The 13,616-nt window shown below is 37.5% G+C and overlaps 2 protein-coding genes across 3 annotated transcripts in view; both read left to right on the top strand.

Moving 5' to 3' along the window:
* LOC131310693 (cytochrome P450 736A117-like) overlaps positions 1 to 9,140 on the top strand; it is a 32,624-nt gene extending 23,484 nt beyond the window's left edge. Inside the window, exons 1-2 of one of the 2 annotated variants that reach the window (XM_058337857.1) lie at positions 7,110 to 8,085; positions 8,380 to 9,140. In XM_058337857.1, coding sequence (XP_058193840.1) covers positions 7,183 to 8,085; positions 8,380 to 8,985 — 1,509 coding nt within the window. In that variant the 5' untranslated portion in view covers positions 7,110 to 7,182 and the 3' untranslated portion in view covers positions 8,986 to 9,140. Of the gene's footprint in view, positions 1 to 7,109; positions 8,086 to 8,379 lie in introns of those variants that run through there. The other variant, XM_058337856.1, reaches the window with a different exon arrangement.
* Positions 1 to 13,616, top strand: part of LOC131310701 (cytochrome P450 736A117-like) — a 45,745-nt gene that overhangs the window by 8,632 nt on the left and 23,497 nt on the right. The window lies entirely within an intron of this gene.

Below are 13,616 nucleotides of genomic sequence, written 5' to 3'. Positions count from 1 at the left end.
GTATTCTGATTGGTTGTAGAGTGTGGTGTGGTCTTTTGTGTGGAATACCACGTGGCCGCGCTGACTCGGGCCCATTCTGGGTGCCGTTTGCGGGGCGGGGCGTGACATTGCTGGTATCACTGTTCACAAAAAGTTGCCTTTGCTTCTTGTGGCAACTCCTTGGTCTTGCTAATTGGAGTACCATGTGAACGTACTTAAAGCTCCTATTATTGCACTCCCTTCATCTATTTTAAATGCTTCCTGTGTAAAGTAGTGTCATTTTGACTTTTGAAAAAATCATATTTTTTATAATCTTTTTTGGAACTTTTTTTTACCGTTTGAAAGTATTCATTGAGCTCTTTTGAATGGTGCAAAACAAAGTTAAAAATTAATTTCAAAAGCACTTTATTTTTGAGGTTACAGTTATACGGTCTCCCATAGGAAGCATTTAAATTAATTGAGATGGAGGAAGTAATATGTGTGAAACATGTATCTGTATTTTCATGAGTACATATTGGATATAATAGTAATACTGGCACATTTTGAGAGTTTTCTGTATAATTTTGATGATTCTTATCTTGTTCCGGAAAGAAAAGAAAATGTTATAAATTGCACAATAATAATAATTTAGAGAGAGATGAGGGTACGTGTACCCGAGTGTTCATGAAACAAGAAATTGGTAAAAAGTTTGGTCAATTGTTAACATAAAAATTTATCTATTTATATGCAGATCGATTGTATTAGAGTTGATAAGTGTCAACTTACCACCAGAGGAGATAAATCTCCTCTTCCACATTGTCAATCTTTTCTCCGTCCTATCTACCGCAGGTTGCCAAGTTTAAATTTTTCTAAGATTAGCATCAAGTGGGAGCCCAAGGTAATTTAATGGGAGAGATCCCACACGACACTCCATCACATGAGCTAATACTTCCACATCTTGTTCTAGACATTTTACAGGACACTTGTAGGAAGCCTAAATAAAATTAGAGCAAAATACCGTATAAACTGACCCAAAATGAATTACATGGTAGCTCCTGAAAGATTTCGAACGTAAAACTTTTGGGAGGCAGCATTTAGAGTTGATTTATTGTGTAACAAAAAGCAAGCAAACTGAGGCAAGTATAGTCGTGCTATGCATATATGGTCCCATCTGACTCCTTGATATCTACGAGATTCTTTTCTTTTTGAGAAAATTTTAGGTGTCGGGTGGCTATTACGAGGTCGTACTCACATGGTCTTCGAGCAGCGTATCTTGACCGTCCAAAAGGATGTTGGACGGTCCAGATTGAAAGACTCTCTCTCCTCTTTCTTTCTGATAGGCGCGTAAATGTTCGCATAAGCGCCCCTTAATTTATCATTGCTAAATCTATTTATTTTATTACTTAGTGTTTTAATGCTTGATTTTTGTGTTGTAGGTATTTTGAAAAATAAATTGGAATACATTTCAAGTCATGGCTAGAGCTACAAAAATTGGGCTTAAAAATGTTCCAACTGTGCATGTGATCATAAAGGCATAATTGGTAGCAGAAGAATGGAAGTCATACATGTTTTTATGATGGGTCAAAGGCCTAGTATTCATTACATCTTATTTTGACTAGTCTTGGACTAAGTAAAAAATTTAGGCCTGGCCCACGATTTTGACGGCAGTAGAAGATTAGAGTTATTATATATATTTTAGAAAAGAAGACTGCAACAGGGAGGAGAACCACGGAAAAACAGAAGGAGGAGGCTGCCGAGACTTTTCTTCGGAATTTCTTTTTCCTTCAAATTTTATTGGAAGTTTTGTTTAATTACTTGCATTTCGATAACTCATTTTTAATTTTTGTTCTTTACAAAAGTTATTCGTTAGTTTTTAATTAGTTGATATTTCTTGTTTATTTATTTCCATCTTGCGAAATAGAAGTATGATTCAAATTAGGGTTTCTTTCATTTCTTATTTAATAATGAGTAAGTAGTCGTACAGATAGGGTCGCAGGGTGATTAGCACACCGTGACCAATTCAAACACTGCTCCTATTTCAAACAATAAAGAAAAGACAATTTTAGGTTAGTAAACAACATCCGTTAGACGAACCCGGGCATTATCGGAGCCCATGTGAATGAGGGAATGAGGGACCAAAACATATTCTCCTCTGTCATGGGTAAACGGTGACCATAAAAGTTCACATCTCTCGGGGTATCTTTTTCTCTCCAAAATCGAACGTTTTTAAGAACACTGAATGAAACAGGTTAATCCAGACTGGGTGCGAGTGCTAAGAATTCTATGACCGTACCTCCTTTTAATTATTTGAAAAAAAAGAACCAAACAATTTCGATCTTATGTTTTAATTAATATCAGCATCAAACGACAAGGGGTGACTACCTAAAAGCCAGTTCAAATTATAACAATCCGAGTTTTTTGTCAGCACTCATCACCGTATTTGTGGATTCGACTCCGGTCTTACCTGATATTGTACTACGTCGGTCTCCGATCTACACTTGGGACAACCCATTAATTTAGAATTAGGAAATCGTCAAGCACTCTCTTTTTTCTCTTTCCAAATCTGAGCCGTCTAAATTCGAAATGAACAGCCTAGATGCACTCTTCGGGCACCACGTGGTGCCCGCTTGGCACCCAAAAATTTCTCCATGCGAAAAAAATCAATCTACTTGGATATCTATAGGTACATGAATGAATTCAGGGCCTCGAGGTCGGGGGCCATCACTTCTAAATTAATGCCTCTTCGCAAGACATTGACCACCTGTTCAGGGGATGTGCCAAAGACAGGGATCTACTTGGAATGCTTTTTTGTTGACTGGATTTCGTCTAAATTTCAGGTGGTCAGGGGATGTGCCAAAGTCAGGGATCTACTTGGAATGCTCTTTTGTTGACTGGATTTTGTCTAAATTTCTGGTATTGAATTGTAACGTGCCATGGAAAAATCCTACTTTGAATCATTCTCAGCTGGCAAATTTGAAAGGATCGGAATAGGAAGGAGTACTTTTGAGAGCTAGTACGACAATTACACTCTATGCCAAGGAAATTGCATGTGGAAGCATTCGATGGCGCAAGCATTCACTTTTAAAAGGCTTTTTTCTCTCCTAGTGAAGATTTATTTGTATTGTATTGTATTTTTGGGTAAATATTCAACTGTTTTTTTTTTTTTTTGGTGTGTATGTGGGTGTGTGCGTGTGTGAGTGATGATTAGAATTGAAAGGACCCACCTTTTGTTTGTAGGGTTAACCTCCTCACCATTACTCAACGAATCCTCTGCGGTCAGTCAACTGCAGAGTAGGGCGAGCAGTTCTATTTGAATTGTTCATCTTAAAAATTAATGGTTCAGATTTATTGAATTTATTATCGATCTTAATCGTTTATTACCGGTCATAAATTTAAAACAAATCTGGACCCTTAAAAACATCATCCGATGACTGCGATCACTTGGACCGCACCAAAATATCCACATAAAATCAACTTCATTTTATATTCATAGTTATGTGAACAATTCGCATTATGTTTTATCAATGACCTTTTTTATACCACGGTCAAGTTTTGCTAGCATAGAAAATGATTTTCACACTCCTTTTATTCATTGATGATACTCTTTTTTTTTTTGTCTCTTATTCATGCAAATTTACAAAATTGTCACTACCATGTCAATGAAGTAAATTGACAAAGGCTTTTTCTCTCCAGCTCGGTCGTCTCGTCTTGGCCCATATGTCAATGAAGTAAATTTCCCCATTTGGTTTTCTACTCTTTTTTATAATTTTCTCATGGAAAATTATGTACCCCACTGTCTTATTCAGAATCTTACTATTTCCTTTGCTCGTGCTTGACAGATTTGCTTGTGCTTGACAAATTTGTACACCACTGTCTTTTTTCTTGACAGATTTCCTATAAAAAAACAGTCCCAATATTCATGCACGACACTACACATGCATCGTTCAAAAGATCTCATCGAGATCTATCAACAATATCCATATTGCATAAAAAAATTATTTTAGTAAGTCTATTATTTTTAACATTAAATATTACATATAAGTAGTACTACTTATTTTTTAAGAAAACTTAGCGGAACAATAAGAACAAACAGTTTTACGAGGAACACTGCATCGAACCAAACAAAAAGATTACAAACAGAGGCTACTTAAGATTGAAAAATTTCATCATTGAGTTCTTCTTCATGTCAGGATCCCTAACAAATTCTGCAAGAATTTCTCAGACGATCAAAACTTGTACTAAAATCAACTCAACATTCGTTTGTCATCAATTGCAAACAAAGAAATTTCAATATTTTTTGCTGTTGTCTGTGATGAATCGTCTTGAATTTCTTGCATGTGCACTATCAAAGCTTTTGATCATTTGCTGTCTCTTCTTGTGTCTATGTTCGTTACATTGTAAAGTCCAGAAAAAATAAATAATTATGTCTTTGACGCGAGTATTTTTGGAAATATCTCAGAAAAAGTCCAAATAGTCAACATTTGAGATTTTTCTTGACTATTTGGACTTTTTCTTGCATATTTTCCAAAAAAAAAGGGTAGAATTCAAGATTTTTTACTTTTTAAATTCCTTTCTTTATTTTCATGAGTACATATTAGATATAATAGTAATACTGGCACATTTTGAGAGTTTTCTATATAATTTTGATGATTCTTATCTTGTTCTGGAAAGAAAAGAAAATGTGATAAACTGCACAATAATAATAATTTAGAGAGAGATGACGGTACGTGTACCCGAGTGTTCATGACGCAAGAAATCAGACGGTCCAATCCAGAAGCGGACGGGAAAAGAACAACATCTTTAGAAACAGATAATTAAAATATAATCACTTGTCCGTGCGTTGCACAGGATGCCGCTTGTTATTGTTTTGATATTTTGAAAATGTTGGTTCTATTGATGCTAATTTGGTTATTGTTTGTGAAGATAGAAAACAACAAAGGGAAAAAAAAATGATGTGAAATTTCATGATTCTTGTGTTTTGGTGACTCATACGAATTTTGTGTAAATAATTTTAGTTTTTGTATACCCAAGATCCAAAACATACGTGATACGTGAAATGTCATTCTAGCTTACAGTAGCAAAGGGTTTGATTTTTTTTTTTTTTTTGATCGACAGAAGATATTTATTAAGAAGAACTCAATAGAGTACATCAGGTCAAAGAGGAGGGGCCGGGACATCTAACCAACGGTTGGATGAAGAAAAGAAACAGCATGAAAAAAGCCAAACAGCACAACCGAAAACAACATAGAAAACCATAGCCGAAAAGACAGCAGAAGATACGCCTCATAAAAGCACTCCAAAACCTCAGACAAACAACAGCCAAGCTCTGAAACAACCAAACCACCCCTTTAGGAAAGGCCCACCTCGACAGCAGAACCAATTAAAGATGGAAACGAAGGGCGTGTTTGATAGGAGGTTTGGGAGGGGAGGATTGGATTAATAATCCCATGGGGCTATTAATTCCTTGTTTGGTTAGGTTTTTGGAGGGGGGACTAGTTGTCCCATGGGATTGTTAATCTCCCAAAATGGGGGTATTAGCAATACCATGGGGGAGGTGTTACTAGTAATCCCATTCCCATGGGATTGAGCAATACATGTTTAAAAACACACTTCAATCCCAATCTCAATCCTAATCCTAACCAAAACAAACATGTTATTTACAATCCTTCTCATTCTCAATCCGAATCCCAATCCTAATCCCGTGCAAAACAAACATGAATAAATAATTCATCTTCTCATTAATAATCCCACCTCATTTTCAATTCCAATCCTAATCCCACGTCATTACGAATCCCCTCAAAACGAAATCTGCAATCAAACACGCCCGAAGGGTACTATAGCAAATGACAGAAGCTAGGGGGGGTCATGATTAGATATGGAGGGCTCCACCATAGTCCATATGGTACAACTCTTAAAAGTTCCCCTGTTCGCGGCTTCTCATTCAACCAAACTGTGGCCGCCAATGCTACGATGATGTGAAAACAAAAAGCTATGTGTAGTTCATTTTCAAAATATTGAAAAAAGCGCTATAGTTTATTATTAGGAGTTTTGAAAAGTATGTTATGTGGAAAATACCGACTGATCGGATATGAATATAGGCATTCGAAAAGAAGATTATGCCTTCAGTGATTCGACCAGGTGAGCACTGATTCCTTCCGTGACATCGGATGAAATTGAAACCAACTTTTCTCATCTACAAATTAATTAATGATTCTTCTCTGTAATGTTTGTTTAATTTTCTTCCTCTATTTTTCCACCTAGGTTATGATTTTCATTCAATCAACACCCTCCATTTTTCTTTCAGTTCTTGTCAAATTAAAAATAGGGCCGTTGTTACTCCTTTTCTTGTTCACTTTTCAATCTATGAAACAAAAATTTTAAATCGTCTAACCAAATTAGAGGTGGAAACTGAAAACCATGGGAAGACTGAGATATTTTTGGTAGATGAACATAGCTATCCTGGTTGAGAGAATAGGTTTTGGGTTGAAACGGCAACAGGAAACAAAGGAGAAGATAGAGAATTTCTGGCCGTTTGGATTCTGTCTTTTAAATGGCGTTTGAGCATCATTTTTTTGTTGTTGATATTTTTGAAAACAAAACAAAAAAGTGGAGTGTCATTAGGCAAAAAATGAGGAGGTGGGCCTCTCACTGGAAACCATCATCATTTTTTTTTTTGAGTGGGTGTGTACGTGTGTTTGGATTAATAAGTTAGGTGACATATTTTTTTGTCTTTATTCAATTTTTTTTGCATTTATTTGTTTTTCGTTAAATTTTTGTGACTTATTGATTTGTCTCGTCGAGAGAAATCGGAAAAGTAATAAAATATGATCAAAACTCATAATTTTAGAATAAAAATAAAAATAAATCAATAAGTCAGCTTTTTTTACTTATTCTTATCTTTCTGGAAAAAAAATTATGAGTTGCGATCAATATTTTTTAGTTTTTCGATTTCTCTTGTCAAGACGAATCAATAAGTCACAAAAGTTTGATACAAAACTAAGAAATGCGGAAAAAATAAGTAAAAAACTGTTCCAATATTCATGCAACCCGACTTTTCTTGGCCTAAGTTTTGACAAATTTGCTTGTGCTCTGACTTTTCTTGAATAAGGACAAAGGGAGTGAGGTTATAAATTTCCTATAAATAACTGTCCCAATATTCATGCAACCCGCACCACACATGCATACAGCGTATACGTATTTTCAAAATTTGTTGCAACCAGAGCCATGCATTTCTCTCTATACCCCTTCATCTTCTCTCTCCTTCCCTTGTTTCTCTTCCTAGTTTTCCTTCTCAAATGGCTCTCCATCACTGCCCGACCACCGCACAAAAACCCACCCCCGTCTCCCCGAAAGCTCCCTTTGATCGGAAACCTCCACCAAATGGGCCCCTTCCCCCACCGCTCTCTCCACTCCCTCTCCCAAGCCCACGGCCCCTTAATGCTCCTCCACTTCGCAGCCGCCCCTGTCCTAGTCGCCTCCTCCACTGCCGCCGCCCGTGACATCTTGAAAACCCACGACCTTATCTTCTCCACCCGACCCAAATCGACCATTTGCAATAAAATCTTTTACGGAGCGAATTTGGATGTGATTTTCAGCCCTTATGGCGAGTATTGGAGGCAGATGAAGAGCATCTTCGTCCTCCAACTACTAAGCAACAAGCGAGTCCAATCCTTCCACGACGTTAGGGAGGAAGAGACGGCGCTTATGATCGAGAAGATTTCAGATTCTGGTTCTAATGTGGTGAATTTGAGAAAACTGATTGTGGAGTTGACGGCGAACGTGGTGTGTAGGGCGGCGTTAGGGCGGAAATACGACGGTGTTGGGGGTAGAGGAGGAGGGGCGAGGAGGGGGTTTAAGGAGGTTTTGGGGGAGGTTGTGGAGTTAATGGGGGTTTTTGATATTGGAGATTTTATACCATGGTTGAAGTGGGTGAATAGAGTAAATGGGGTGTATGGGAGAGTGGAGAGACTTGCTAAGGAGTTGGATGGATTTTTAGAGGGTGTGGTGGAAGAGCATGAGGGTAGAGAGAGAAAGGAAGGGCAGGATTTTGTGGATGTTTTGCTTGAGATTCAAAGGGAAAATGTTGCGATTCCTCTTCAAAGAAATAGCATCAAAGCTCTTATTTTGGTATGACCTGAATCTCTGTTCTTTATGAATTACGACTGTCTAGTCAAGAAATTATTCAATGCTCTTGGGGTAATGTTGAGCAAGAATATCTTATTTTTGTACTGATCGACCAATTGTTTAGTAGCCTTGTAATTTTATAATTCAATTACTTTCAATGATTTCTGAACAAGGGTAAGAATTAACTTGGTGTCAAAGAGATTCTTATCTATCCTTTATTTGTCTCGATCCTTATCAAAAACGTAATAAACAAATAAAAATATTTACTAAATTGTAGTAATTTTTTTGGTCTTGCAGGATATATTTGCTGCTGGAACTGATACTTCATCCGCAACCATAGAATGGGTAATGACAGAGCTCTTAAAACATCCTCAAGCCATGAAAAAACTCCAAGCCGAAGTTCGACTTATAGCCCAACCCAACAAGGCTGTAACCGAGGACGATCTAGACCAGATGCCTTACCTAAAAGCCGTGATCAAAGAGACTCTACGCCTCCACCCTCCTGGTCCCCTTATCTTGCCCCGGGAGTCAACCAAAGACGTCCAAGTAATGGGCTACGACATTGCGGCCGGGACACGCGTGCTCGTCAACGCTTGGGCAATCATGCGGGATCCGGCGTCGTGGGATGTGCCCGAGGAGTTTAGGCCTGAAAGGTTTTTGAACGGCTGCTCGATTGATTTTAAAGGACACGATTTCGAGTTTATTCCGTTTGGAGCGGGGAGGAGGGGGTGCCCAGGGATTCAATTTGCCGACGTGATCAATGAGCTGGTGGTTGCAAATCTTGTGCACAAGTTTGATTTTGCACTGCCTGATGGGGTGGAGTTGGATGAGAGTGAAGCTTTTGGTTTGGTTGTTCATAAAAAGTTGCCTCTGCTTCTTGTTGCAACTCCTTTGTCTTGCTAATTGAAGTACCATGTGAAAGTACTTCAAGCTCCTATTATGGTAATATGCATGAAACATATGTCTGTATTTTAATAAAAAGTTGCCTCTGCTTCTTGTTGCAACTTCTTTGTCTTGCTAATTAGAGTACCATGTGAAAGTACTTCAAGCTCCTATTATGATAGTATGCATGAAACATATGTCTGTGTTAATTTCTTGAATTGAACCTATCCAAGAAGTTACTAACAAACTGATAACATAAATGGTACTAGTGGGGGATGGAGTAAGAGGAAGTTGAGTGGTATGGGAATTCTGTATTTGGCGCGTGGTTGAATTTTGTGATGGGGAAGAGATTGTGCGCTGGACAATGCCCCAAGGAGAGCATGGGGGTGGGACCACAAGTGGGGACCCAAGAATAGAATCACCAGAAAATGGGAAGGTATGCTCGTCAAAGCGGACATGACGGCGAGCAATGTATATACGACCAGTGCTACGATCATAGCAACGATATATTCCCATGATGAGAAGGACTATAACCGAGAAAAATACATGGAGCAGATCGAAATGACATTTTGTGGCTGTTATAGGGTCTCAAAAATGGGTAACACACACACACACATATATATATATATATATATATATATATATATATATATATATATATATATATGCACCCAAACACCTTTAAAAAATTATAATCAGGTTTCTTATTAAAGAGACATTCAAAAAGTGAGAGGTCATTGGAGACAAGTGAGGGAAGACAATTAATAAGAAAAACCGCAGTCTCAAAAGCGAAGTACCAAAATTTTTGTGGCATAGAAGCATGAGCAAGTAAAGCCAACCCAATTTTAACAACATGACGATTCCGTCGCTCAATTTTCCCATTCTATTCATGTGTGTGAGGACAAGGGAGAGGATGAATAATGCCATATTTTTTAAAGAATTTTGGCAGAGTGCGAAATTTCCCACCCCAATCCGTCTCTACCTGGTTGATAATGGTTGAAAATTGGTATTCAACCATTGCTTGAAAATGAAAAAAAACTTGGAACACATCAGATTTGAGTACAATTGGAAAACACCATAAATATTTGAAATAAACATCAAGAAAAAGAACAAAGGAACGATGTCCATTCAGTGAAGAAACAGGAGTGGGTCTCTCAAACATCACTAAAAATAAGATCTAGTGGAGCTTTACTAACAGGCTGCGTTACAGGTAATGACAAACGACACTACGTCCCCAACTAACAAGCATGACAAATATACTGCTGTTTATTTGACGAACATGGTAATTTATTTTGGACAAGAACTTGATGGAAAACACGATGATGAGGGTGGCCGAGACAACGATACGAGCACACAAAATCAACCCTTTCAGAGATATGAGCGGATGGAGTAATTGGTGTGGAGATGGAGAACTTGTAAAGTCCAGATTCAGTTTCCCCGCGAAACAACGTTTTCTTGGTGACCTGATCCTTGATTAAAAAATAAGAGGGATGAAATTCAAAGAAAACACCGTTATCCTTGGTAAATTGAGAAACCGAAAGAAGAGATTTAGTAAGTAAGGGAACATGAAGAATATTAAATAAGCGAAAGGAAGAAGCTGGGGTTTGAAGAGTACTGGTGGTACCAATTTTATGGATGGGTAACCCCTTACCATTCCCTACTTGAAGCTGATCACTGCCAAGGTAATTCTCATGATGAGAAAGAGACATAAGAGCATCCTCAATGGTAATAATCAAAATCAATAACCAAAATATGTCACGTCAGCATTTAATTATCCATTTAGACCACAATCAAACTTCAACAACAAAGCTGAGGATCGTAACCAAGTGGTAGAGCTAACCAAAACAAGGGCAACTTTATGGATCAAAGCCAAATTTGATATCAAGTTGTATACGGTGGAAGATATTAAAAGAAATCTTGATGGGGCTAGACGTCTCATTATTTAGGAGTATTTGGGTGTATTTTTCCTTTTATTTACCTTGTCTTTGTTTATCTTTGTAGGGTTGGGTTGAACTTTCTGGTTCTCCCTTCCCTTTTACTCAATGTACTCTCTTCGAGTTTAATAAAATTTTCTTTTGCCGATAAAACAAAAAACAAAAAAATAACTTCTACCTCCACGTAAGTTATTTTTGCATAGTTGCATCTCTAACCCCAAAAAAAAACCCTCCACAATACACGATGCATAATTATCCAATCGCAAATGAGTTCCAATCACGCACTCGATCACACCAAATTATTCGTCTCAATGAAACAATTCCAATGTGGGGTGTTTTTGAGTTTTTGAGTTTTGAGTTTGATTATTAAGTTTTGGTTATTTGTAAAAGTTGTTAAGTTTGATTATGGAATGGATGAAATTTGGTTATTTGCTAAAAGATTTGAAACTTTGCTTGTTACAATGTGGGATATTTTTTGAGCATTGTTGTTAAATTTTCTTATCTACACTTATTTGCTTAGTACAATAGAGATGCTCTAAGGTCTGGTGTAGCATGATGAGTTGCACTAGTGTCGGGGAACCAACCCGCAAAAGGGGCAGGAGCGAAATTGTGTGAAGCCAAGTGAGCAGAAGGCGGCGTGGTATGGTTGTAGCGCTGGTTGCATGAGAGGGCAATATGATTTGCACCATTGCAAATTTGGCACCGCTAGTGGGAATCAGTAGAGTGATAACTGCGAGACTCATGGGAAAAGTGACAAGCATCACCACGAGAATCATTGGGGCAGTAGCCTTGGTTACGACCGCAATAATTGCGACCACGTCCTCGATAGCCACCATTAGAAGAGGCATTGCGTTGCACAAAATTAGGCTGGGGAAATGCTTTGGTGCTATCGGAGACCGAAAGAGTGGCAAAGCCAATTGAGTCCATGAGCTTGTGACTAAGAAGCAAGCCATGCAATTCGGAGTAAGGAAGTGACGGATGATTTGCGAGTGTCGGAGAAGCAAGGGCGGAGTTGGAGTATTCGAGTGTTGAACGGAGAAGCAAGGGCGGACTCAAGTGTTGTCCAGATTTCCCAAGATGTCGTGGTACCGACAATAAGAGGAATAACATCCTCCGTCAGAGAGGAAATCAAGAGGCTCATTAGCAATTGATCTTGATCAAACCAAATTTGGAAATCAGGATTTGTAATAGCAGCACCATTGGACGAAATGGTGCGTGGTGGACACGGATTAATTGGTGCCGGCAGCATATATAGCCCAGCAAATGTTGTCCACGGAGATAAGGAGTGATTTGTGTCTTCATTTGTGTGAGTAAGTTTGAGGGAAAGAAAGTGATGACCATTTGGAAATAAGGAAGATTTGTTGGTAGCGGTAACTTCTCCAACAGTTTGAGAGGTAGAAGAAGAAGAAGAGGTAGCGGAAGTGATGATTGAGTGGTGCTCTGATACCAAGTTAAATCAACTGATTGGTTTGATAAAGATGGTTCTCACACTTGAACGTGAGAGAGGTTCTTCTATTTATATTGTGATTACAAGGATAGAACATAACAACATACAAGATAAGTATACATTTGAATTGAACCTATCCAAGAAGCTACTAACAAACTGATAACATAAATGGTTTTCCTAATACGTAGGAATGGAATCCTCTCCCGTCTCTTCAAGAGATTGAAGGTTCTTTTGAGTTCTTCATGAATCTTAATTTCATCGGAGCAGTAGTCACACGTTAATTGATTTATCACGACGAGGACATTGCTCATGTAGAAAAAAATAGCAATACTGTATTATTGCTTGATTTGTTTTCAAAACAAATCGGTGTTGAAGGGAAATTTTTTTTGTAACACTTCATTGAAAGATAGATGTGTTCGATATATCCATTCAACCTGATTTTTAAAGTGACTAATATTTTTGACAAGCTCTAAAAACCATGGAAATACAATTAACTGGGATTATTTCCCCCACACCAAGCATCTTTCCAAAACAGAATCCTCCTTCCAATATTTCAAATATTGAAACTTACGTTGTCCAGAAGGGGTGTTAATTTCCAATAACCTAAAAGTTGTAGACTACAATTTTTTTGTGTTGTTCTTATTAATTTTTGTTTTGTTTATTAGTTTTTGCTCAAAACTTTTATGTATTTCGTATCAACCAGAGGAATCGAAAAAGTAAAAAATTATATCTTTGACAAGAGTATTTTTGGAAATATCCCAGAAAAAGTCCAAATAGATAACATTTGGGCATTTTCTTGCATATTTTCCAAAAAAATGGGTAGAAATCAAGCTTGGCTTTGTTTGTCAAGACGAACAAATAATACATAAAAGTTTGGAGGAAAACTAATAAATGCAAAAAAAAAATTAAATAAAGAAAAAAGTTGTAGTTTAAGAAAATAGATTAGTAGAAAACGGAGCCTAAATATAATAATAAACAAGTCGCTGCATGTCTCAATTTGATCTCCGGCCATCACCGTCATTCCAAACTCTAGAAACCCCTCCTGTATCCACTGTCTTTTTTCAGAATCTTATCATTTCCTTTGCTCGTGCTAGACAATTTGTACACCACTGTCTTTTTTCTTGACAAATTTCCTATAAAAAACTATCCCAATATTCATGCACCGGCACCATGCATGCATCGTTCAAAAGATCTTAGTGAGATTTATCAACAACATCCATATTGCATAAAAAAAAAAATATTTTTGTAAGTCAATTATTTTTAACATTAAA

This window comes from Rhododendron vialii, chromosome 12a, assembly GCF_030253575.1.
Source record: "Rhododendron vialii isolate Sample 1 chromosome 12a, ASM3025357v1".
Lineage (NCBI taxonomy): Eukaryota > Viridiplantae > Streptophyta > Magnoliopsida > Ericales > Ericaceae > Rhododendron > Rhododendron vialii.
This window is presented reverse-complemented; position numbering and strand designations above follow the sequence as displayed.